Genomic DNA, 27,179 nt, shown 5'->3' on the forward strand with positions numbered 1-27,179 from the left:
TAGCTCCTACTAGTGAGAAAATTGCCAGATTGTAGTTGCTACTTTAAAAAAAAATTTCAGAGCGCCATTGTTGCTTGTTCTGGACATTTTCACAACCTCAAAAAATAAAAAATCATTTCCTTTCATCACAACTAATCAAGCCCTGGTTGACTCATCCTCTGTGGGCACCACATCTCTGCCACAGGGTCTCTGCCACTTAGCAACTCCGGAACATGTAAGTGAAAATTTGCTCTGATGGAGTTCTTAGACTCCCTTCCTTTTATAAGTCTCCCTGCACCGCAGTGGTAATCAAGCTGAAGAGAACAGTCGAGGGCCCACGGTTTAAGGAAGCCATGTTTGTGGGTTCCGGAATCTAAACTGCAGCAACTTTATTACTTTAGACAGAACCTTCAGAACGTTCCCAGCAGCACCCTTTTGGCCAGCAGTGGAGCAGCGCTAAGGATCTGGTACAGGAATAACTTTTTCCACTTTTTGCAAATCTAGAAGGAAATCGTGAAAGATGTGCTTGTGCCTCCCCTGGCCAATATAACCGTTTGGCTGACAGATGGAATGAAACGCGGGGGTGGCGCCACGGGGGAGACCTTTCCCAGCTTGGAAAAAGTAACGCATTGGTAGAAATGGATTTTCAGTTCGTCTTGGCCGCAGGCCCCTTGACCACAACTCAAGAACGTGTCAGCCCAGGCAGCCAGCTTTGCTGTCACCCCTGCCCACTTGATGTTTATGGACGCCTACGTGGTCCCATAGCCTCATGTTGGTCGTTCATCCTCTCCTCTTGTTACCTGTGTTCAACAAAGCCCTCTATCCAGACCCACGGCATTGGCTTTCTACGTAGAGCTTCACAAAGAAGCAACGGGATTTTCCACTGTTTTTCCCCTGTGTTCTGCCACCCCATCCATGTGGATAATAGTGAATAGCTGATTCCACCCCTTCGTTGTAGTTCGGGAACATCATTACCCCATCCCTACTTCATTCTCCCATTGATTTTTTTTTTTTTTAATTATATATACTCAGGTGCTCAGAGACCACAACTCTTGTCTGAGGTCTTGACCTTAGGGAAAGACTAGGAAGTTCTTCAGTGAGCCAGTGTGCCAGCGAGATGGCGACGGTGCCAGTGGCTCTGAAGGTTGGGATGGTTTCCCATCTGCTTTTTTTTTAATGAAGAAACTCACCCCCACCCCCCCACCCCCAGCCCCGTCCATGCCCTTCCCACATCTCAGATCCTCCTCTGCCCTCCCCATCGTGGGCAGCTTCTGTCTGACTTGTTAGGAATGGATAAGAATGGAGAAGGCTGTCCAGGCCTCTCTAGGATATGAAAACAGTGAGAACATTCAAGCAAATGGGAACTGGAGGGGCGGCAAGTATGGTGAGAATGTGCCCTGCGGGCAGCTCTCTATAATGTTGGAGCCACTTGTCCCTTTGATGGATGATTCAGGCCTGCTGTGGTGATAGCTCCTCCTTCTGGCCCCTACTGCTGCCTTGAGGACATTTCAGTGTTTGTAGCCCCTGAACCTGAAATCAGGTGCCAGGAAAGAGAAAAGGCCAAATCAGACTTTTGAGTTATTTATTTGTTATCTCTGGCAACAAGCTGATAGGATAAGTGAGAAGGAACTAAGAGTAATCGTTTATCACTGGGGTTTCAGTTTTCACCAGGTCCCTAGTAATCTTTTCCTGACAAAGATAAGTTAGTTACTTTTTGCCTTAGGCCCAGTTAGTATCACCTGATGGTACAGGTGGGAAGGAAGCAGCAGGATTGTTAGGAGGACCTGGGAGACATTTTTTCTGAGAATTTTGCAGAGGGAAATATTCCTGTGGAAGGAGATAATGAGGCGGGGGCGGTGGGGGGTGGTGCGGAAATATTTCTCACAAAAACAAACTCATAAGCTAGCAAACAAGCAAAACCCCCAAATTTAAATCTGGAATCTTCAAAATCTTCCTGGGATTGAGCAACCAGGGCCAACCTTGTGGCTGAAGGTTAATGGACACTTCTCTCACTTTATCACAGTTAATCTTCCTCTGAGATGTTCTTTAGTTTGATGGGTCGGCCCTGTCACTGAATGAAGCATCTTAGTGACAGCCATCACTCCATTCTGACTATAGGTGGCATTGAGAGGCTGATGGGATATAGGGTTGTAATGCCAGCCTGCCCCCCCACACACACTTAGAATAATCTGCCATCTGCTGGCACCAGGGCTCCATCGCCACACCTCTCTGGGGAGCGCGTTTATAAATGACACACTAAGAAACAGAATTACTTAAAACCTGGAAAAGAAACCGGGGAGAAGATGACCCTTCCTCTGGGGCAGCCAAAGGAATCTGCAAAGGAGTTTCACTTCTGTTAGGATCAAAATCTTAAATGCTGTTTTGACTCCTCTGCCTGTATGCTTTAGGAAGTCCCTCTGTCCTTCTGTCTTCTAAGACACAGTTGTTTTGAGGAAATGCTCTTACAGGCTTGCCTGAGGACAAGGAGATTTCTTTCATACCTCGGTCAGGGTCAGCGTAGAGGGCACAAGGAAGCACAGAAGTACACCTAACAGTGAGAACTTTGACTGGTCCCAGTTTCAGAGTATTGGTGCAGGTGAGAATGGAGAGGAAATCAAAACCCCCAAACAAGGGCCACGTGTTAACATCCAGCCTTCTCCCTGGATGGTGCCCTCAGCCCCCAAATCCTTATTCCCCCATAGCAGAGTCACAGTCAGTAATGTCCCATCGTGGTCATTGGGAGCCATAGTGCCCATTCCTTTGGGCCTTCTGGATGCGGCATGAAGGGTTATGCCTCACGGATCGTGCTGGATGACCGCAGACTTTGGCATTGGCAAGTCTGGGGATGATCTCCGTCTCAGCCTCTCAGAATGGAAACTTGGGAAGGTTTCTCTTCACAGTTTATGTGTCTGGATCTCTTAACAAGGCAACAAACGACGTTTATAAGTTTTTAATCATTTAGTTTGTATAAAAGGGCCATCATTGTGATGGGATTGGATTCTTTATGAGACTCCTGTCTTCCTTCAGCCCTTGTCTTCCTGAAGTGTCTTGCTTGTATGCCGTTTTGCGCTTTTTGGCCGAATGGCAGTGGGTATTTATGTGAAGTCTTTGCTTGTACTCGTTTGTTTGTTAGTTCACTCATTCATCCGTTTTTAGATAAAAGCTCAGGGGGAACTGGCTTCTTCAGGCACGGCGGGAATAAGGGGAAGGCTCTGTTTGAATTTGCCCTACCGATGGTGATTGTCTGCATTCCTTGGCTGGGGAGTTACAGATTTGGGGAGATTAGAACACATTCCAGCACTCTGCTCGTACTGTAAACAATGAGAACATGCCTTTTCTTGCCGCAAGAATCTAGAGAAGCAGAAGATGGCAAGCCTGGAGGCACAGAAGCGGCCGCTCATGTTGGCGGCGCTGAATGGACTCTCAGTTGCCCGGGTCTCGGGGCGGGAAGAGAGCCGAGCTGATGCCACCCGAGTTCCCATGGATGAGAGGGTAAGCGCTGGGCTTGTCGAGCATGTGATTCATTCTCTGTGGTCTTGCGATTCCTGAGCTCTCGCCTTGCCCAAACATGCCAGCACCAAGGTTTGTTTGATGAATTAATTCTCTCATTTGAGATTAGCCAGGCCCGGTGTGCATTGTATTAAATTGATTCTTTCCAGCATCTCCAGTTTCCTTGTCAAGTTCATGCAGTAATGCCTGCGTCATGGGACCGGCCCCTAACCAGCTGCGTGGCCTTGGTCAAGTCAGTCTTTTGCTGGGCCTGTTTCTATTTTTGCCAAATTAAGCAATTGCTGTAGCTTTCGACTTCTGTGAATTTTGTGAACCATTACCCTTTATTAGGGAGTGATTATCTTACCCAAGCATTTACAGAATTTTTTTTTAATATACTGTCCCCTTCTTTGGCTGTAAAACATGACTGATTGATAATGCATTGTGAGAACTTTGGCTTTGAAAAGCAGGAAGAAGCTGCATGGTAGTATTTTAGACGTGAAGAAAGGCGTTCCTTTAGTTTCTGCAATTACTTTCTGCTTAAGAAACACATGTACATTTCATTTTTTTTTTTAATCTTTTTTTGAGAGAGAGACAGTGCATGAGCAGGGGAGGGGCAGAGATAGAGGGAGACACAGAACCTGAAGCAGGCTCCAGGCTCTGAGCTGTCAGCACAGAGCCCATCGTGAGGCTTGAACTTGTGAACCGCGAGATCATGACCTGAGCCGAAGTCGGCTGCTTAACCAACTGAACCACCCAGGTACCCCTATGTGTAAATTTATTTCAGTGCTGGTGACATTTGGATTTTAGATTTCTGCCAGTGTACATGAAATGTTAGAAAGATTGTAAAGGCAGGAGGGACTGTAGACGAATCATTTAATCCAGTTAATACCGTGTTATTGTACTTGGTAGTTTGGCCACAGGAAAAATAAAAGATGGGCTCTCATCCTCAAAACTAGAGAACTGTGGACCAGTATCATCTTAAATTTAGCTCAGTAAAAACAGCTCTGGAAGTGGAGAAAAGGTTGTTTGGATAATTAAGATGAACAGTCTTTTTATCACTGGACTTTAAACAGAGGTGTTGGGACACCTGGGTGGTTCAGTCGGTTAAGCATCCGACCTTTGATTTCAGCCCAGGTCATGACCTCATGGTTCATGGGATTGAGCCCCACGTCGGGCTCTGGGCTGACAGCAGAAACTGCCTGGGATTCTCTCTCTCCCTCTCTCTCTGTCCCTCCCCCACTCGTGCTTTCTCTCTCTCAAGTAAATAAACGTTACAAAAATAAACAGAGGCGTTAATAACGAAAATACTGACTTTGAATTTCAGCTCTTGCCTGGCCTTAATGACTGGTTCTATTTAAGGTATGAATGAGAAGGAAATTGGTTATTGGGCCAGAGAAACTAGCAAAATGGTTAATAATGAGACCAAATAATCAAGCATTCGTTGCACCTCTTGAAACTGCTTGTTATTAACATGATCACTGTAAATCTTGAAAGAAATCTGATTTGTTGGGGTTTGGGGATAGGATAATCCGGAAAGCTGAAGATTAATTTCTGTTGCAGTTCAGAACCCTGAAGAAAAAGCTAGAAGAGGGAATGGTGTTCACAGAATATGAGCAAATTCCAAAGAAGAAGGCCAATGGCATTTTCAGCACCGCGGCCCTACCAGAAAATGCCGAGCGAAGCCGCATCCGCGAAGTCGTCCCCTATGAGGAGAACAGAGTGGAGCTGGTACCGACCAAAGAAAACAACACAGGTTACATTAATGCCTCCCACATCAAGGTAAGAAGGGGAGCGTGCTGGGAAGGTTTGTTGCAGATTGCTGGCTTCAAGGTCAAAATGCAGGGAGAAAAAAATTGTGCTCTCCCACTGAGCATCTTGGCTTATCCCCGGCCCCCGAGGGAGTGTTTTTGAACTCCTGTGCTTCTTAGGCAACTTCTCATGCCTGTCACTGCAGAGACGAGGAAGCCCAGCAGCCTTGGGGAAAACCTCAGGTCAGCTATTTCTGAAGCCTGCTCACCACCGAGGATTTAACTTTTTCTTCTCTCTGCGAGTCATCACTGTCCCCAACGCTCACAGGAGGAGCTGAGGATTGTCCTTTTCGGTTTGTAGTTAGCCCGTGATGGAGACTCTGGAAGTCACTGTCAGTGAAGTTTCTATGATATTCAAGAGCAGTGGGAACTTCGCAGTTCTCCCTTGTGACACTACTGGTTATGTATCATCCAGCCGAAGTCCCAAATCTGCATGTTCTTTAGAAGAGTGGACTGATTTGAATGTGGCCATAAAGGCGTGGTTGGTATTGAAGCTTGTAAGATTTGCCACATCATTCGGTGCATGAATACCATTAAATTTTTGTCAGCATTTCAAATCTTCATATCTCAGTATTTCATTGACTTTAAAATTGGCTTCGCTCAGCCCCAGCTAGAATTTTGAGTTACAGATACATGTGTGTATATGGTTAAACGTTTTCTAAATGGCTTACCTTCCTCAATCTTCCTAACAACAGAACATACTCGTTTAGAACGTCACTGTTTGCCCTGACCTCCAAAATAGGAGAATTTATTCATATACTGATAGTAAAACAATTGTTACAGGATGTTTTTAAATCATCCATGGTTCACGTTAACAGTCTTTTATGATCGTAACCTTAGAAATTTGGTTTGGGCCTTGTTCCGAGTCATTTCCTTTCTTCATTGGACTTTCCAACTGTAGCTGAATTTTTGGTAGATTCCTTTGAGCCTCTGAAATACAGCCAGATGTCTGGTGCATATATCAGTTATAACGGTTCCAGTACAGAATCTGAAAAGTAGACTGTGCTTGGATGTATGGGTTTTGTACACAGAGCATAGATAACTACACATATATACGTGTATTTTTTTTAAGTGCCGGAAAGTACCGTCAAAAAATATGAAAGAGTAACTGTCACGGATCATATTGGGTATCTTATTTTAATTTTTGAGAGAACCAAAACTATAAAACTGAACCTCAGGAAACTCTCAAGTAAACTGATGATGGTCAGTTTCATGAGCTTAATTGAGATTATGAAATGGTAACCAAAAGAATGTACTCAAAGACGCAACTCACACGGCTGCTCCTTGATAGAGTGTCTATGGAATCTTACACGGCTATATCATGCTATCTTCTCCTTTTGGCCAAATACCCTCCGCCATTTTCCATCTGCTCTCTGGAAAAGCTGTCACTGTGCGTCGGATGTGCCCATTGGGTATTGTTAACAGAAACATTCCCCTCCTCAGTATTCTCCGAGGCCTATGTTTCGTCTTGTGGATCCGGGTTAGACATGGGTGCATTTAATAGACCCATAGAGCTTGTAAGAACTTGTCCTTATGTTTTTGGAATTGAGTTGTATATCTTGCCAATGTTTTCTCCCTGGGTTCCAAGCAGCTATTAACACAGAACAGAGATTTATTTGCTCCAGAGGTAGAATCATCACATCTGTGAAATCTACCTCCATAGCATTGGTTGTTGTGTTTTTAATGCAGTTTTTAATACCCTCCTGTCAATACTTGGAATATGCTGAAAGGCCCCAGGCAGCAGCATACTCTGGAAGTATTTATGGTTCCTATATGTTGGGTGCCAGGGAGGCTAATGTTTAAAATCACAATTCCACAGATAAACCAAACTCCTAGCCAGCCAGCCAGTGTATGAATGTTATCTCCCCCAGTACTTGGAAAATGGATTTTGCTTGCCAGCTTTGACCTAAACATAAACATGTCTTGTGTAATGAGACAATAACTGACATTGTTTTTGTTTGACTCAAGTTAGTATATAGTTTCAAAAAATAAACGAAGGGAAAAAGTTTCAAACAATGATCGCTTCATGCTCCAGGAACTCTCCAGAGACTTGCACTGGTGGATGGATAAGGAGGCCTGACTTGGAAAAAATGTCAAGGCACGGGAATGGGAAGGCACACAGAAAGAATGCCTCCAAAGGACACGATTTTGCCCTCATGGCATGCCCTTCAGCACTTTGGGCACAACTTCTTATTCATGATTCTCTGCCACTGATATTTATAGCTGCAGAATTATCCTCCCAAGATCGCCCTGAGCTGCATGGGATAATATTGTTGTTATCTGAAATCATCTCATGATTCCAAAGTTTGGTTGGATACTCTGGTCCTGCACAGGGGAAAGTTAATAATCAAATATCACGTATTGTTGATTTAAATGCATTCACAACACCTCTACTGTATATGGCACCACAGGGTAGGAGGGACAACAGAAGTAATTGACACAGTTCCCAGCAGGTCATTGGTACAAAGACATTGCTTCTAAAGGGATGTTATTCCGTGGCACACTTTTGTTGTTGTTGCTGTCTAGAAGGATGCCAGAGAGACGTGCCTGGGTGGCTCAGTCAGTTAAGCGTCATCGGACTCATGGTCTCGACTCAGGTCACGATCTCACAGTCTGTGAGTTCGAGCCCCGCGTCGGGCTCTGTGCTGACGGTGTGGAGCCTGCTTGGGATTCTCTCTCTCCCTTTCTCTCTCAAAAAAATAAAAGTTTAAAAACCTATAAAAAAATATTAAAAGGATGCCAGAGCATACTGTCTCTCCAACTCTGGATCACAGTATAATAGCGGGGTGTGAAAGCAACCTAGTAATCAGGACCAGTTTGGGTTTGTGAGTGTGTGAGTGTGTGTGTGTCTAAAAGGACTAGAACGGAGAGGAGAAAAGAATAGAAATTATCAGAGTACATTGCACATAGTGAGCATAAGTATTGTTTCTGCAACAAGTAAGTTCTGTTAGGTTACACACACCCATACTGCCATGTAATGTGTGTATGGGTGGGTGTGGGGGTGTATATTTTTAACATGTGCTGGTTTGTATATAATTACTGTAACTTGCAGGCAAAAAAAAAAAATATTAGGTGCATTTTAATAGGCTTGAGTGGCAAAAAGTGTTTTCATGTGAGAATGTGTCACCGAGGTTTCTGATAATGGCACTAACCCATTTGACCTAAAAGGTGTTATCCGAGGTTCTCAGGTAGGTACAAATGGACCCATGGCCAGCAGGTAATGCTTTCCTCGATCTGGGGTTCATTTACCGATGTTTTCCTTGGTTTCCAGGTGGTGGTTGGTGGGGCAGAATGGCACTACATAGCCACTCAGGGGCCCCTGCCACACACATGTCACGACTTCTGGCAGATGGTGTGGGAGCAGGGAGCGAACGTGATTGCCATGGTCACCGCGGAAGAGGTAAGGGGACTGGCTACCCAGCCATCTGTTCCCGGGGGAGGGGTGGCCAGAAGAGAGGCTCCATATCTGGTGACCTTACTGCCTCATCCTGCTTCCTACAGCACCATTTCTCTGCAAATCCTTTTCTTTCTGGCATTCTAGATTTGTTTTATTTTCCAAAGATAACTTATCATTGTGTCCTGTCTTCATCCAGCTTCTCAGCTCTTTTCCTCAGATTGCCATCAACTAAAATCAGTCAAACAAACAAACAGACAAACAAGAACCAAACTTCAGTTCAGCTCACTTTTATGTGCCAAACAAAGCAGTCATCTTTCCCCTGGAATCTGAGTGAGAACTTTGGGCTGCTCTGGGCAGACGGGCACATATTCCCAGCCTCGGCCGGGGCCAGCTCCACACCCCTTCGTGCTTATCAGCTGCAAAGAGACCAGAAGCTGTTGATCCTGTAGAGGTCTCTATTCTTTGGGGAGATGGGGGCGGGAATCTTTTTCTTCTTTTGCCAAGTCAAACATAGTTTTTCTGTTATAACCAGAACACTCTACGTGGTGTTGTAAAAGCTGGCTCATGCTACCGGCCGACCTAGCAGTTTGCTTGGGGCTTGCTGTCTTTAGGGGAAGATGTTTTGTGTTTCTTCTCTTGTCACATTCTTGAGTCACATTCTTTGTTTTCAAGTCATTTAAGGGACTAGCTTCATCTGGCTTTCACCAGTACCTGTGGTAGGGCATATACTTTCCTACACATTTTTAAAGGGTGGGGAGCAGACAGCGAACTGAAAGAAAAAAAAAAAAAGTCATGTTTCCTCCAATGACTATTCTGAGCAGTTGCTTTCCAGAACAGCCCCTAAGAGGCTGGGTGACTCAGAAGGATGAGCGTCTGACTCTTGTCTTTGGTCATAATCTCATGGGCTCTGTGTTGACAGTGTGGAGCCTGCTTGGGATTCTCTGTCTCCCTCTCTCTCTGCCTCTCCCCCACTTATGCTGTCTCTGTCTCTTTCAAAAAATAAATAAACTTAAAAAAAATAGTCTTTAAAAACATCTCTAGAATGGTATTATCCCCTTTGGAATTGCATTACTGTAAGGGGTTCATCCAACTCAATGCAATGTGTCATCTGTGCTGAACTCAGGGGTGTGGTGGCAAACAAGACAGGTGTGATCCCTGTCCCCAGAGAGCTTCCTTTCTAGTGGGAGGGACAATAAAAAAAATGAACAAATAAAGTAAGCTCAGTAGGGGTAACTGCCATGAAGGAAATAGAACAGGTGATGGGACAGAGGGGTGGGAGTGGGGGCGGGGGTGCCACCAAGGGCCCCTCTAAGGAGGTTGCATCTGAGCTGAAACCTGAGTGACCGGAAGGGGCCAGCCTTACAGACACGATGTCTGGTGATCTATGTGGCAGCCAGAGGCTTAAAGTCTCTTGGAATCTGTAATCGGTGTAGTCCCTCAGGAGTAAGAGCAATTAAAGCCTCAGGTAAAAAGTACATGCACAGGATTGGTAAGTGAAGAGGCATGTGTGCTTCAAATCTAAGACTCAGTTCAACCAGATGAATCAGGGTGGGACTGTTTGTAGCCTCCGAGGATGTGTTGCTCTTTGTTTGTTTTTAATTTGTAGTAGCGTAGTATTGGTTTCAGGAGCAGAAGCCAGGGGTTCAACACTTGCATACGACAGCCAGTGCTCATCCCGACAAATGCGTTGCTTTGTAAGCGGGCCAGCCTGCAGGGCTCCCTGAGAGAACAGGACCCCAGCTCGCCCTCGACCTCCATAGCTCTGCGCCCAGCACTGTTCCGTCCCCACCCACTTCCTGCCCCGGGTTTCCTTCAGAGCCACCATCTGATCCACGCTCCAATCCAGTGATTTAACTGTGCAACCCTTAAAAAACAGACCCCATTTTATTCCTGCCTCTGCCCCCTCTGCACCGGCTCCTCTCGCTCACATTCGGCCGCAGCTCAGTTGTGCATCTTTTAAATACTTCCTTGCCGTAAGTACCACTGTGAATCCTACTAGGTCTTAGGGTGCACGATCTAATCTGCGATAGAGACTGCCCAGTGCACTGAGTTACTGACCTAGGAGCTAGTCACATTTCCTCTGTCCTCAGATTTAAGATTAAGAGGATAAGAGCTTCCCCTGACTTACTTGAGATTTTGCTTTTGTGTGTGATTCAGGAAGGCGGACGAACCAAGAGCCACCGATACTGGCCCAAACTGGGTTCCAAGCACAGCTCAGCCACCTACGGCAAGTTCAAGGTCACCACAAAGTTCCGAACGGATTCTGGTTGCTATGCAACCACAGGCTTGAAGGTCAAGCACCTTTTGTCGGGGCAGGAAAGGACGGTGTGGCATTTGCAATACACTGACTGGCCGGACCATGGCTGCCCAGAGGATGTCCAAGGATTTTTATGTAAGTTTTTTCTTCCCAGTCAGAACTTTAGCAACTGCCTCAATGGTCTGATCAGTTGGAAGGGAAAGGGAAAGCGAGGATGATGTCTCATAAGTGGCAAAAGTATTAATTACGTCATTGAAATTTATGTTTCTTCATATGGTGTATGTAGAACAGAGAAGAATAATACATGTCATTTGTCATATTCTCCTTACCTTTTATGCAAATAAGCTGAAACTGTGGCAAATTGATTCATTCTATCTTGATGTAGACCTTTGAGTACTCACCAGTAAGTAACTACTCTGATATATGTCACATGTCGGAACCTTGAAAACATTATGCTAAGCAGAATAAACTGGACACAAGGGGACACATGTTGTATGATTCCATTTTAGAGAGGTGCCCAGAATAGAAAACTTCACACAGGTAGAAAGTGTAGCAGAGGTTACCAGGGGCCAGGGGAAGGGGGAATAGGGAATAGGAAGTTATTGTTTGATGGGTACAAAGTTTCTATTTGGGGCAATGAGAAAATTCTAGAAATGGATAGTGGCAATGGTTACGTAACACTGTAAAACACACTTATTTTTTTATTTTTCATGGAGGCTTGCTTTTCATAAACGCCGCATTTCCCTATAGCTGGAATCTCAGTGAGTACTTTCTTGTACCTCTGATGAAGATACTAAGAGTTATTGAAATCAACTTTTGGGACGCCTGGGTTGCTCAGTCGGTTAAGCCCCCCACTCTTGATCTCTGCTCAGGTCATGATCTCATGGTTCATGGGATCGAGCCCTATGTTGGGCTCTGTGTTGACATCAAGGAGCCTGCTTGGGATTCTCTCTCCCTTTCTCTCTGCCCCTTCCCAGTGTATTCTCTCTCTCTCTCTCTCTCTCTCAAAATAAGTAAACTTAAAAAAAAAAAGAAAGAAAGAAATCAACTTGTTGTTTTTGAAAGTATCAGTTTTGAACTCATCAGTTCACATATATTTTTCAGAGTATGATTTTCTTAGAAGCCGACTGATCTAGAATATATGCAGTACTTTATTTGAAAAGCCAAAAACTGGGTGTGTGCCCACTGCATTCTAGGCTCTGGATCAGGCTCTCAGAACATAGAAAAGAGAGGGTCTCTGTTTTGAAGGCGCTCGTGAGAAAGGCAAGCCAGTGATGGCAGTCCAGGGGTGAGATCTGACACTGTCATCTGCTTTTTGGTGATGGTTATAATGCTCCCCCTTCCTTTTCCACAGTCTTGTGTAATTGTCCTGCACTTGTGGAGACACCCTATTCCTTCCTCACGCAGCTAGGCCTAGGGTTCTCGGCAGATTTATTACCTGCTATGTTGTTGACTCTCCAGCTGGCGGAAGACAATAGGACCATCATCTGGATGTTCGATAAGGTCAAACCCTTGATTTTATTTTGATTTTCATTTAGAAGTGAGGCGTGGAGAGAGGAGAAGAGAGAGAATCGGGTTTTCAAGAACCTAAAAGTACCATTTCACAAGTTCCAATGGGAAGTTTCTGATGCAGACTTGTTCGCTGATGAAAGTGTTTAATTTCCCATCAGGGAAGCGACAGTGGTCCTTGAGAAGGTGGTCACTGACAGAGAGCAGAAGGGTGATGGGAATCACAGGATCTGGAGCAAGAAAGACCTAGAGAGGGTTCGTGCTTGGCCTGAGGTCAGACGGTTATACTGTAGCTTAAAATACTAATAAGGTGGGCAGGGACCTTTGTAGAACTTTCTTTCCTCATAACAGTGCTCTTTTAATTTTTTTTCCACGATAATCTTTTGCTAATTGATTTACCAGAATTATCTCCAAAATGCAGAAAATAGAAACAATGGAGGGGGGTGGCCGCCTGGGTGACTTAGTCAGTTAAGCATCTGGCTTGGGCACGGGTCATGATCTCACGGTTCATGAGTTCGAGCCCCACATCAAGCTCCACTCAGTCGATGTGGAGCCTGCCTGGAATTCTCTCTTTCTCTTTCTCGCTCTGCCCCTCCCCCACCCCCCCCTCTCAGAACCAATAAATAAACTTTAAGAAAATAAAAAGAAGATGGAAACAGAGTAGATCAGTTTGACGATTGGCCAACAGCTCTGACAGAAGATTGAGTTTATAAGGTGGTTAAAATTATAGTCCGATCTTTTCCATCAGAACCAATTTAAGGAATGCCCATCTAAATTACTGAAAAACGTACAGAACATTTTTACACTGTGTAAGTTTATTTACGTTTCTAAGAAACTCGGTGTGCTGAGGAGGGTCTTGGAAATGTTGGCTTTCCAGGTTTTTAGGAATTTCAAAATATATTTTGCCTGTGTTTAAATTCGATTCCCTGGATGCAGGGGACTTTGGGCAAATTATCTTCCAGCCTGCAGAAGTCCTCACTGAGTTATGGCTTAAGGAACTCAATTAACGTGATCGCTAGAGAGAGCATCCATTTAAATCCAGTCTCTCTGTGTTTTATGGAATTCCATCTGCCTCACGGGTAATATTCCTTTTACGTCTCTTCTTAAATTTAGCACAAGAAAAACCTCTCCGTTGAGCATGAACATTGCCTTTTTTGTCAGAGAATGCACAGTCCCCTAATTCCTTTCCCCTCTTACAGAAAACTTGTGACAATTCCATGCACGGTATTTGGCTCACGTTACTACCTCTGTCTAGTCATCTCAGATTGCCTTCCCGCTTTTTGGGTGCTGCCACCACCGCTGCTGCTGCTGGTGGTCATAGTTTGTCTTGATAAACGACTTCGGATGACTTTGCAATAGGATAAGGTTAGAAAGGCAAATAGGAGTGCATATCAATTGCATGTAAACAGTTGCTTTTAAATTACCAGAATGGCTCGAACTCACTTCTCTTTGAGTGCTTCTTCCGGTCCTGTTTCAGAATGCCGAATCGGGAGGAGATTTTTCTGAGTATCAAGAACCTTTCAATGGTATCTCCCCTGAGCTAGCGCCTATGAAGTCTGTATGACTAATTGACTTCTTCTGGTTCTTGGACTCTTTGAGGATGACATTTATATACTTCTCTTCTTTTTTTTTTTTTTTCCATCACCATGGGGAAAAAAAAAGTCATTAAGGTTTGCATTACTGTAATTTTTCATTTGTGCCCGATTGGAGTAGCGAACAGACCCCCGTGCAGCCCTGCTGAGCTAGGCAGCTGTCAGAAGGGGCGAGGGAGGAGGCACGGCCCCTCTACCCCACACACATGTTCCCTCCAGAAAGGGAAGTGTTCGTCTTGAGCTACTTCCAGAACCACATGGAATCCAAGCTGAAAAGCAGGACCCCCAAAGTCTATTTTTAAATCCAAAAATGAAAGTCAGGCCTCGGTTGACACTCATCCAGTGAGGGGAAGGAGGAAGGGGCAGATGGATGTTCTTCCCACCAGAAATTGGCTCTGACAGGCGGGCGTTTCAAGGGGACCTAGCTGGTGTTCTGATCCCAGTCTGTTAATAGTAGGAATTGCTGTAAGTAATGTCGAGAATCATCTGCTTAGGGGACTTTGGGATTTGCAGAGGGGAAAACAGAATTTAATTTTTAAAAAAGAACTATTTAATTTAAAGAACAAATTCTCCCATGGACTAATTGACTCCCAGCTGGTCCTTTCTGGATCCAGGACTGTACAGTGAGTACCAGCCAAATAATTAGTGTCTTGTAAGAACCGAAAATTATTGTCACCTAAAAAAAAAAAAAGATTCACCATCAGTTCCCCCCCCCCCCCCCCCCGTATGCAAAGCCATGTAGGACTTCAGTGACAGGATTTGCATTTTGTCTTGCAGCCTACTTGGAGGAGATCCAGTCTGTCCGACGCCATACCAACAGCATGCTGGAAGGCGCCAAGAATCGGCACCCTCCGATCATCGTCCACTGCAGCGCCGGGGTGGGGCGGACCGGTGTGGTCATTCTTTCGGAGCTGATGATCTACTGCCTGGAGCATAATGAAGTGAGTCATTCTAGGCTTTCCTGAAGACTCCACCTTGGGGACAAATCTACACCGCAGCCAAACCTTCCCCCTGTGCCCTTTCGTTTCCAGTGCTTAATTTCCTCTCTTCTGACAAGAGTTTTCCAGATCCTTGATTCCTAGGTGGCCTCTGACATTTACAGCCTCTCTTATCTTTCGCCTTTCTCCGCTCTGTGTAGACACTCCGATAACACGGAAAAAAATGAAAAAAGATGAAAGTGTGAGATAGGAAACGTTTAGAAAGTCCGATCTACCTTGGCATCTGCTTCCAGAAGTCTGTGGGGGTTTACAGACAGTCTGGTTTTATTGTGGGTAATTTTCCATGGTGGGTTATCTGGTTGCAGGTAGTCTAGATGCGATTTGCATTCCTGGGACGTGTTTTGGCCTAAATCCTATGTGAAAATGTGTATACTTGACAAGTGGTTTTCATTCTTCACAGGGAGGTTTTATTTAATGAGGGCTGTCCCCTCTTGTCTAGACTGGTGATGTAGCAGAGCAGGGTAGATCATTTTTTTAAGTTTATTTATTTATTTTGAGAGAGAGAGAGAAAGCGTGAGTGGGGGAGGAGCAGAGAGAGAGGGAGACAGAGAATCCCAAGCAGGCTCTGCACTGTCAGCACAGAGCCCGATGCGGGGACTCAAACCCACAAACCGCAAGATCATGGCCTGAGCTAAAGTCAGATGCTTAACAGTGACTTGGAAGAACTGCGTCTTGTTCTTACAGACCGTGTAGGTCAGATGACTTTACAAGTCACAGTCAGACTGAACCACCCAGGCACCCCCAGGGTAGATAATCTGAGTACACAGACATGACCTGCCTTTGCCAAGGCTGGACACCTCGCTCTTCCCCGCCCCACCCCACCCCACCCCACCCCCAAAACAGGGCCGCGGCCGAGCTTGCGCCCACGTGGCATGCGGCATTCCGCCGCTGCTCTAGGCTGGGAAGTCACACAGAGGGCTTGTGGTTTCCTGGAGATGAGACGAGCAGCAACCAAAGGCTAAAGAACAATTCTTCTGCCTTCTGTTCACATGGGGCTTTAGGGGTTTGAAATGGCCTTCGCTTATTTGGTTTTGTTCTTAGTTGGGGTCTTCAGAGCCCCCATGTAGAGGAACCGGGCACGCGTCAGTCCTCCTGTTTTACAGATGAGGGAACTGAGGCCCAGAAAGAAGTCAGCGACTTGTTCAGTGCCACATGGCTCTGAAACGCTGGGCGGAGGAGAGAAGTGAGGTCTTCTCCCTCCCGGCCCTGACTTCTTTCCTGTGCCACCAGATGCCAAGTGTCACCACGTCTTGTTCCATTTCCAAATTAAACAGCTTGGAGCATCAGAAATTTTTGAAGTGGCTCATTCGTTTTTAAAGTAGGGAAGGTTGTAATGCACGTCCTGTGAAAGAATTTCTATAATATATGCATTTACTCCATAGTATCCATGGTTTGAAAATCAGACAACATATTGCCCCACGAAGTTTGTTACATGGAAACTCCCAGGAAAACAATAAATACCAACTTTAAACACGTTCAAAGGATTTGTAAACTCTCTGCCTGTAGAAAGTTAATTTTGGAAACTTTGAATTCATATATACGAAGGTGGTGCTAAAAAGTAGAATAGGGGTTATACCAAAAGGGCCCTATTTTGTCCAAAACAGACAGGCATTCCATTGATGAGCAAAATGCCCATCGCAGAGTCAGCTGAGAGTACCCGACAGGAATTTTGTCATTTTCTTTGAGTCTTTACCCTTTTGTCTCTCATCATGAGATTTCTTGATCGTTAGCTTCCCTGCCACTACTAGAAGTCTCTAGAAGGGTCCAGTAGACTGAATAGCTTGCCATCGAGTCCCAACTCGACTCAGTGCTGGGAAGATGGAAAAAGACGAAGTGGAATCAGGGTACATATGGCCTGAGCATATCCAAGCTGCGCTGGAGGCACTGGTGGGCTCCAGAGGGGGAGGAAGGGCCTCATCGTCATCCCCTCCCCCACTTAGCTACCTGACTGCCTTCCCCGAGGTCTCCTTCTGTTCTCCATTCCCTGTGAACTCTTCCTCTGCTCCCCCCTGCTCCTTTTCAACCTGAGAAGCTATTCTGTCCATCTTGTCTGACATGAAAGATTGTTCTGTTCTGAGCTCCTTGGAGACCCATCAAAAGCTGAGCCTCAGTAATGTGATGACAAGAAGGCTCATTGGTCACCAGATGTTATTGGCCCAGAAGAACACAAAGAGCACATGTCCGAGCCAGTGTGGTGCAGAGTGAGGGATTGGGCCATTAGGGCCTCGCATAGACTTGGTGAGTGCTCAGGGTGATTAAACTCTCTACAGTGTGTCCAAACATAGTGGATTTCCTCAATGCCCAGTTGCACGCCAGAACATTCTTTGCTGGAACACGGTCAGTCCAAAAAGGACTTCTGTTCCCATTGATATTCAAAGATAGCAAGATGACTCATATTTTTCACTTCCCTTCCCCTAGCACAAATATAGCCAGCCTTATCTGGCCCATTTCCCATCATTGCCATTGGTAGATGATTAGGGAGAAAAAAAGTTCTCTGTTCTGCTTCAGGCCTGGTCATAAGATTCAAACCCTCATTTCGGGAGAAGAGTGGGAACATGCATAGCTTTTGTTGTTCTTGTTTTAAACAAAGATTTTGACAAATAAATCTGAAGTTGCGTATTCTGTTTTTCTCCTATCTAAACCTTCCTGCCTTCTTTCCATGGCTTCTGGACTTAGCGTACTGTATGTGTTAGTCTGTAATCCATAGTTTTGATTTGGTCAGTGAAATGCCTTTTCTTTTCCCTGGGATAAAGATGCTCACAGTAAGTTCAGGCAGCTGTGAGGTAAGGGTGGGAGGGTATTCTCCAGGCTTCTCTGAGAAACGTCTTCATGACCCATTGCTTTTGGTCACTAAATGTTACCTTGACATTTTAATGCCTGTATTTTTTTTCAGAGAGCACTAGTTTTATGGCTTGCAGTAGTCTCTCTTGCCCGCCCCCTGGGTTTAGCTCTCTATCCTAGAGTAGCTAATTATAAAAGGTTAGGTTCTCACTAGCCACATAACGAGGTGTTTTATCTTGCTTCTTTTCTGAATAAGTTATCCTTTCGAGCAGGGCCGAGGAAATGACTTCTAGGCAAGACTGAGCAAGCCATCAACCCGCTGCGTGATTGGGGTTAGGGACAAGGGACAGCAGAGACTGTGGGGGGTGAATCTTCAAGGCAACCAGGACTCTTTGATCGATTTCCAGTCTCCTAACGGCCCCTTATCAGATGATAGAGTGTCTTTAGGGCTGTGTCTTACAGGCTAGTGAGTTGGGAATGATCATGATGGTGGAGGCAGAGGGGGTGGTGATGACAGTGGCGACAGTGACAATATTACAGCAACAGTAACCTGTATTTAACCATGTGACTGCACCACTTGAGGCGCCTTACAACTACTGAAGTAGCTTTCACAGTAACCCTACGAGAGAGGTCCCGCTCATGCCCTTGTGGGACCAAGAGAGTCTGAAGTAGTAGACGAAGGAACGTGTCCACGCCCCCCAGCCAGGAAGTGTGAAGGCTGGGGGTTCGGCAGATGAAGCCTGACCCGAGCCTCTGCTCTTCTGTGTGATTCCGCCTCTCTGTCAAAACCTTGATGGGGAGTCTGTCCTCGTATCTTTTATGTTCGTATCTTCAGCACCCAGCTCAGTAATGCTCATCAAGTATTATGTTATTATAGAAGGTCATTATCAGGCGGCTCTAGGTTGTATGTCATGGTATCAGTGACACTAGAGTATCGTGGAGGCAAAGAGCCACCAGTTAACCATCAGAAACTCAAGGTGCGGGCTGTATATTTTGACTAGGAGTTTGAGGATTCACATGCCCTTTTCTTTTTCCTTATTACTGGGGACTTGACTTTGTCCCTTTTAAGTCCATGGTGCACTTTATTTAACTGTTTTTGGAGAAGAGCACCCAATAAGGATGACAAGTGTTGTAGCTACACAACGTTTAGAAATCGTGGAACTGCCTTGTAACAGTAAAGTAAGGAAAGACATACGGCTGAGTTTTTACTGTTTCACCTCCGATGGTTGCTCAGTCCTTGATAACTTCTCGCGGGTGCTCGTTGCCTGGTGGCGAGCTCCCAGAGTGGGGGCCGTGTGCTGAGGCCACGAGGACGTTGCTGACTCCATGATGCTTCTGCCCTGGCTGGTCCAGAGGGAAGGGAGTGGCTTGACTGAGCAGGCCCCGGAAGAGGCTCTAGTCTGCTCTAACACCGATGACCCACCACCTTAATTCCCTTCTATTGAAGCCGCTTCTGTGTCCTCAGAGAATTTATACATAGGCAGTCTCATTTAACACTCAAGGTATTTTCGGTGAAGAACTTTCACTCTAAATAGGACTGTCAACGATGAGCACCGGGTTGTATAAAAGTGTTGAGTCACTACATTATACACCTGAAGCTGCTATTACACTGTTTGTTAACTTACTGGACTTTAAATAAGAACTTAAAGGGGCGCCTGGGTGGCTCAGTCGGTTAAAGTGTCAGACTCTTGAATTCAGCTCAGGCTACGATCTCACAGTTTGTGAGTTCGAGCCCCACATCGGGCTCTGCGCTGACAGTGCGGAGCCTGCTTGGGATTCTCTCTCTCTCTCCCTCTCTCTCTGCCCCTCCCCTGCTTACACACTCTCTGGCTCTCTCAAAATAAATAAATAAACATTAAAAACAAAGTAAGTAAAAACTTCGAAAAGAAAAGCCGAGAAGCAACCCAGTTATCCAGGAGAAGACCCTAAACGTTTAAGAATTGATAGTATTTCTGAAACTGGGTGTGAAGGTAGAGCTAAAAACAGAAGGGCCACCTGAATAAAAACTCAAATCAACCAACCAACCAACATGACTGGTGTTCAGAGATTGTGCTTTGATACCTGAAAGTTTACACATAAATTCTCTCACTTGATAATGACCACGATTCTGCGAGGTAGCAGGAGAGTGTGATTATTCTCATTTCATTAATTTAATAATAACAAGTAGTCTTCATGAAGAGCACAGAATGTGCCAGTGCAGGGGCTCCTGGATGGCTCAGTCAGTTAAGCGTCTGGACCTTGGTTTCGGCTCAGGTCATGATCTTGTGGTTCGTGAGTTTGAGCCCCACTCGAACTCCGTGCTGACAGTGTGGAGCCTGCTTGGGATTCTCTCTCTTTTCCTCTCTCTCTGCCCCTCCCCTGCTCCTGCTTGCTCTCTCTCTGAAAATAAGTAAACTTAAACAAAAAATAAATGCTTTACGTGCACTTCGTCATTTGATCCCATGAGGTGGGTACTATTTATCATCCCATGTCATTGCTGAGGAAACGTTGCTGATGTGGGCAAGGCCACACTGTCATTGGAGGAAAGCATCAGTATTCTTATTTTACAGAGGAAGAAATGGAGGCCCAGAGATGTCTGAAACCCTACCGCCCTGAGTTCTGGTGGAGGGGAGAACCCTGGTCGGGTATAACTCTGGCCTCCGGGTTTTCTCTGGCACGTGGCAACCAGCATCTCCTGCTGGCGTACGGTCTTTGACTGGAAGAACCTAGAGGGGCCAAGCCTTTGCTTTCTCTTGTACCTACAAATGGGCAGTGAGCAAATGCTTCCTGGATGGGGGAATGGGGATGGACCCAGGGGCCACTCCTCACCCAGGACCTTGTGCTTTTTCTCTTTTCTTGCAGAAGGTGGACGTGCCCATAATGCTGAGGCTCCTCAGGGAGCAGAGGATGTTCATGATCCAGACCATCACCCAGTACAAGTTTGTCTACCAAGTCCTCATCCAGTTCCTCCAAAACTCCAGACTCATTTAGCCCCCGACCCAGCTACTGGAAGAGGGACCCAGCTCCATCTTGCAGATGGGGAAGCACCTCCAGACAACATCTGCCCCCCCGAGCCGGGCGCGGGTGGCCAGAGCAGGCAGGTCATGGGCTCCCCGAAGGCGGGAGCCAAGACTGTTCCTCAACAACCTATATTATTTTATATGAGATAATTTTTTTTTTTTTCCCTTTTGGATAACTTTTGTGAATCATCGTAATGCATAATGTTTTCACGATAATATAGTCCTCCTCGTTTGAACCACATTTCGACTGATCTGCATTGTAAATATGGCAGCAGGGAAGTTTGCCCGGTGGATTGTTTTGGGGACAGAGGCATAAGGGAACACATCTCTAGTGAAGCTGTGGCCAGATTAGAAACCAAGCCTGAAATTCATCAATCAGCCTGATTGCTCACGTTCAAATCAGAGATGGCAAGAAAATGAATTTGTCCTAAAATATAAAGATAAGGGCCAAGGCCCTTCCCTGAAGGAAACACACGCGCGCGCGCGCGCACACACACACACACACACACACACACACACACACACACCACTATTCCCTTATATTATTCCCTTATATTTTGGGCTTCTGAACCTTGATGGCCAGTGGCCTTCCTTCTTCCTTTCTGCCCTCATCCTCCGCTGTCTCTTTTTTCCCCAAGTTTGAGTCAAAGACAGGAGCAGCTAGAGGAAATGCTGCCTTTCACCAGATGGCCCTCACCCAGGTGAACGAGGAGCTCTCTGTTGTGTCTCCTCAACACTCCTTCCTTTGAACTCTGGAGCCTGTGTTGCCCTGCCGGGGACCACGACCTCAGTATTTGCTACTGCTCCCTGTTTGCTCAGTGGGCCCCAGTCTGGTGGTCTTCGAGGCTCTGGGCCAGGCCATCTGTGCAGCTAGGCCTCTTGCCGGACTGAGAGGAGATGATGGACCAGAGCGGGAAGAGAAAGGAGACAGGCAAGCCCTTGATATTGTTTCTTATTTAAATAGGATGTGTGTGCTGGCCGGGGGCCTGCAGGTTGAGGCGGTGGGTACATTCTGTCTTTACATCAGTCCCCAAGTCACTGGAAACGTTATCATGGGAACAGTTGGGAAAGCTGATTTATGGGAGCTGTTTGGCACCTAGGTAGCAGGGCCCTGGCCAGGAACCACACCGAGTGTGACCCCCCTCTCTGACTGTGCTGCTGTCGCCCCAGCCTTTGGCCTGCAGGAGCAGAACTAAGCCCACTCAGGACCCTGTGGTCCAAATTTGGCTACTTGATGAAAGATGCTGGGATTTGTCTCGCACAAAGCCTGTTCTCTCCCGTTTTCCATACGCCCCGCTCTCCAGTTGCTTTGCAGTTTCCTTCTGTTTGTCTCTTCCTGAGCCTACGTCAGTCACCGTCCTGAATTTTTTAGGTCAGTACACAGCAAATTGTATTCCACACGTTTCTCCTCTAGCAGAATTTTAGGAAGTTTTCCTCTCTACTGTCTAGTTCTTGAATGCAGTGTTTAAACGGTGGTTCTGTTCTTAGATTTGACATTCGTGGCTGTTCCACTGTGCCTTCCTCCACTGCTGACTTTTTGTTTTGCTTTGTTTTTCCTGAGCTGAGAATGCGAAGAAAGAGTGGTATCATATCAACCAGAAAGAGCATGCCTGTGTGATGTCCGGTGACCACAGCCCAATAGAGGGGTGCGGAAGCAGATTCCCGATGAACTCGTTCAGAATGGGAATCAACTCAGTTTCACATCTGGCCAGGTGTGGTGGTGGTGGTGGTGGTGGTTCTCTCATTTAGACGGAGAGTCCTGGTGAGAGAGGGCCCCCTCTTGTTGTCCAGAGTCTGAAGAAACAGTGAAGGAGGGTAACTTCAGTTGAGCTCTGTAGATTCTGGAATTTCGGTGTATGTTCTGGAAAAGAAAACCATGAGTATGACCTATATTTTCAGTGGAACAGAGCTCGTCACCCTCACCAGGAGATGCTCGGAACTTACACTGTTAACAGGCAAAGACGTTATCTGTTGCCTTTCCTTAGACACTTCCCATCCTTGGGCTAGTCTACTGTTAGGGGTGTTTTCACAGTTGGTCTGCGGTTCCTGGCTTATTTGACAAACACCATCGGCAGTTCTCTTTTGCCTCTTAGGCCCCAGCGTGGGCTCTGTTAAGACTGAGTCTCACGTGGGCAGCACATAGATCTGTGTCTCTTGGAGCTCATCACACGGGCGGTGCCTTTCAACCCACCCGCCACGGGAGTAGTTGCTAAGGCACAAAATGCAGGGCAGAAGGAGGTTTGCTGTCCAATTTCCTAGCCAAAGTTTATATCGAAGCCCAAGGGAAACCACTTAAAAGTTACTCCACATATTTCACTTTTAAAAACAAATGTTTTGGGTTCTGTAGCACATTGTGCATTCCTTTTCCCATCTCCAGCGAATGCCAGCACAGCTCCTGTGAAATGAGCAGCAGGCAGTGAAGGTCCTTCTAGTGGCATCTGCACAATAATTGCCCAGAGATGCTTTGTATCTGGGAAGCAAGCCAAGGAATAAACCTTGAAGCAAAGTGTATTAAATTAGTTATCTAGTTAGAGCTTTTGGAATGAGTTCCTGATGATGTATCAAGTCTGAAGCTGGAGCTGTCGGGGTCTATTTTTTTCTGTTTGGATTTGAAGAGAGAAAATTAAAAACGGAGGGTGGAAAAAGGAGATACCATCTCACAGCAAAGCCGTTCAACACTTTGGGGCCTCTGGTTTTGAAGTCTTCCAGTGGAAATGTTTTGTTTCTTTGATCCGTACTCATTTGGGCACGTGGGCCCTGTGTTGGGTCTGCCCTTGTTTAACGTGGTCCCTGGATGGTGGGGGCTGAGTCTGATGTCTTCATCCTTAAGCTGAGCTGAGCCTGCCGGCCAAACTTAGCCACAGCCTGCTGAGCTTATCGGTTCCCGTGGGCTCTAAAGAGACACCACCTTTGGTAGCATTTACATTTACACACACCTGTTTCCCTGGACAGGAGGTAAAGGAGGATTTGGCTGCATTGGAGAGGGATGCCAAACGTTGATGTCTTCATAGCAGAGGAAAGAGGACTGTGCTTCTCTTCACAGTTAGAGGGGGAACGGCAAGATCAGGAAAGGTGAAAACATCTCCACATGGAATATTTTGAGGAATAAGCTTCCAAGGAGCTTGCATTGAGAGAATTTAACTTTTGCAATCTTTGTGATCCTAGATTGACAAAAAGAACTAATTGTTTTCCATTACTAATCTCTCACTGTTTGCCTAAGACTCACCTGGCCATCTCTGGCCCCTTCATCATCCTTCAGCCTGGTTAGAGGGGTTTTGTGGGCTCTGTTGGGTTCTGGTGGGACTTGACCCCTGGCTCCCCCCGTACTCATTTAACTTTTATTTTGCTTGCTGTTAGCTCTTGAGGTTCAGTTAAACTCCAGGGGCTTTGGGAGATCAGCATTTTTATCCAGCTGCCTAGTTTTCTCATCTTTCCAGCTTAAATACAGGTTGAGCATATGAAATGGACAATAGCTAGACCATTTTTTGTTACAATGACAGACAAGTCACATAAAATCAACCTAATATGCACAATATTTTTCTTCTCCCAATACAGGATGGGTCCCAACACACCATATGTCATTTCTTCAAATAAGTGCTAATGAACCTGAAAGCATGTGAAATGGGCAGCTTGGCTCTTTTTGTGAACCTGCTGCCTTGCTGTAATGAGCTTTGCCTCACTCAGTGAATGGGTCATGTCCTGGGGCTGGGAAGGCAGAGATGTTAGTACACCTAGATGTTAGTGCATTCTCATAGACAGGGCTGCCCATCGGGCGTATCACTGTGGGTTTTCAGCCGCCATCTTTTTTTGATGTACAATCTGTGTTCGCAGACCTCAGCCCAGTGGTTATGGAACATGGTGTGTGGGCCTGAAGGTGTCCTCAGCCAGAAAGCAGAGGGTGCTTTCTAATCTCACTCCTCTACTTCCAGTGGGGCGAAGGTATAGCTATTGACTTCCTTTTTGGGGAGATGTGCCAATCACTTTGAAGTTGGGGGAGTTGGGGTATTCTTTGTGCCAGGTTGCTGAGACACAAGGGATGGGATCAGGTCAGACCCAGGTTAGTGTTCATCTGTTCCGCATTCTTCCTCCATTTTGGCAATAACTTGGGGTCCTAGAGGTGGAAATTTCCAGAAGTACCAAGTGATCACTGTTGGCACTATATGGGGAATTCAGCTTCCTCACACTTTACCAAAGACTCTTCTGCTGCTCTGTTTCATTGTATTCCTCTGTAGTTTATCAGACACTCATCATACTCTTATTTAGTGATTCCTTTTCATGAACAAAGTAATGACTCATCCAGTACTGCTTCCAGATGGAGAAACTGGGGTTTTCCATGGACACTGCACAAATTTTCCAGTGGCCTACAGCTTTATGGATGACAAATTAGTTGGCCCTATAGGATGGAAATAATCTTAGTTGGCCCTATAGAATGGAAATCTCTGAGATGTTAAAATGTTTGACACTTCCCTTAGATGCTGTGCAAGAAAAAAAAAAAGGTTCTTGTCTTTGCCTCAATTTCTGAGACATCTGGGGGCAAAAGACCTTAGTGATGCATCTTTTGAAAGTAACAGCATCATTCCTGGGAGAGAGGTGAGGGTATATCCAATCAAATTCTGCTAATCCAAATGTGTCGTCCCAAAAGTCACTGTAATTCATAGGGTCCTATAAAACTCAATAGCCACCTTGCCCAATACCCAGTCTTTCTCCTGCCTGTGCTCACATTGTGCATTTGGGTTATAAACTCAGGTGGGTGAGCATTTTTATTCTGCTGACTACCTCTCTTATCTCCTAGCTTAACATAGCTGCATCTTTTTCTGCAAGGTCAAAATAAGTGTTCTCTATTAAAATGTCCATGAGCCTGGCATTGAGTATCTGGCATCAATCGATTTCATAAGACCGGGTCATTTATCGTCGTTTGGTGCAGGAAGAGGGGGAGGATGTGTATCAGTTCCGACTGCTCAGAGCTTGGGTCAGCCCTTCTATTTTAAAAATAAATTCAAGGACATTTTGTTACAAGGCAGGAAGGCGAGAGCTGACGTGCAGCCTGGCTGTGACGAGCCTCTGCGTAGAAAGTCACGGTTTCTTCTGTTGTGCTTTGGGACATCAGGATCATTCTTTTTTAAAAATGCCATAAGCTTGGCCAGAGGAGTTATAAATAGGAAGAGGAAGAGGAGGATGTTTTAGATCAGCCCTCTGGTTGCTGTTAAAAAAATTTATTGGTTCACAAATAATTTTCTGAACTCTGGAACATCTGCTTTCTTCTTCCCTGCCTGTAAGGCTGGAGGGATGGAAATGACGTGGGGGCACCCCCAGGGAAGCCTAGGCTGTGATGTTGGGGTCTATTTCCGCCTTGCTCGTGGTTTCAAACTGCCCTCGGTGCCGTGGTAAAGCTTGATGAAGGTCATGGATTCTGACGTGTGCCTGGGCGTGCCACTCTCAAGTGTCGTCTTCTGTCACGTGCTGGCAGCCCCACCTTCCCATGCAGCCTTAGCAGAGGCTTCTGCTCATCCACTGAGCCCCCCTGAGTTAGCAGTCAGGGCTCCGGGCATGTCAGTTCCTCTCCCCTGCGATCAGAGGGGGTTCCCGTTTATAGCACATCACGTTTATAATCAGGGCACAGAAACAGGGAGGGTGTCCATACAGCAGTGGCAGTGGCTCTTTGTCTCATCGTGGGGCATGCGCAGGACTGTTTTGTGATGTCACCCTCTTCATTCCAAGAGCACCTCACTTAGGGCTGTGCTGACTTCTCCTTACTGTTCGTTTGTTTGATGGATCCGCTGTCACTTTTCTTTCCCTACTCTACCCTTTGAGTACAACCGCTACAAAAATAGTTCAGTCCGGTCGTGGAGAACCGCTCTCTTAAGCCTCTCTAAATTATGTAATTAGGAGATCTTCATTTTAATTTCAAAGCGCTTATAGAGTTTGAAAGAATAAGATCTGGCAAATGGAAAGAACCAGAGAGAAAACAGCTAGAAAATTGTCAGCAACCAAGAAGCTGCCCTCCCCCACCTCTTTCCCCCCCTTGGTGGTAGACATGGTCACTCAGTACTAGAAGAAGTGAAAGAGAAGATGGCTTCGATGATCGGTCCCGTTTGAAGCAGTGATCAATGGTCATAGAGTAGGTACTGCCGATTTCTTTCGAGGTGGACTTCCACCCATTCCCAGTGGCCGCGTTTGGCAGAGCGACGTGTGTGGTCAGATGAATACGTGTCGGGCTTCCCCCTCCCGACCCAGGGTCCCTTCATCATGGCCTCTTCACACAGACCGGCCGAATCTGGTGAAATAGGGACAGGGGCTGGGCTGGCCAGGACCCCCCGGACAGGTCGTGTTGTGATCAGTTCTCAGTTACCTGGGGAGGGGCAGGGTC

The 27,179-nt window shown here is 46.1% G+C and overlaps 1 protein-coding gene across 6 annotated transcripts in view; it reads left to right on the forward strand.

Annotated features, from left to right (window-relative positions):
• PTPN14 (protein tyrosine phosphatase non-receptor type 14) overlaps positions 1–25,848 on the forward strand; it is a 177,940-nt gene extending 152,092 nt beyond the window's left edge. For 5 of the 6 annotated variants that reach the window (XM_047841372.1, XM_047841376.1, XM_047841374.1 and 2 more), the window contains exons 14-19: positions 3,328–3,471; positions 5,032–5,250; positions 8,551–8,679; positions 10,834–11,068; positions 14,812–14,975; positions 20,655–25,848. In XM_047841372.1, coding sequence (XP_047697328.1) covers positions 3,328–3,471; positions 5,032–5,250; positions 8,551–8,679; positions 10,834–11,068; positions 14,812–14,975; positions 20,655–20,783 — 1,020 coding nt within the window. In that variant the 3' untranslated portion in view covers positions 20,784–25,848. The other variant, XM_047841377.1, reaches the window with a different exon arrangement.
• Positions 25,849–27,179: the final 1,331 nt, after the last annotated feature.

Source organism: Prionailurus viverrinus, chromosome F1, assembly GCF_022837055.1.
Source record: "Prionailurus viverrinus isolate Anna chromosome F1, UM_Priviv_1.0, whole genome shotgun sequence".
Classification (NCBI taxonomy): Eukaryota; Metazoa; Chordata; class Mammalia; order Carnivora; family Felidae; genus Prionailurus; species Prionailurus viverrinus.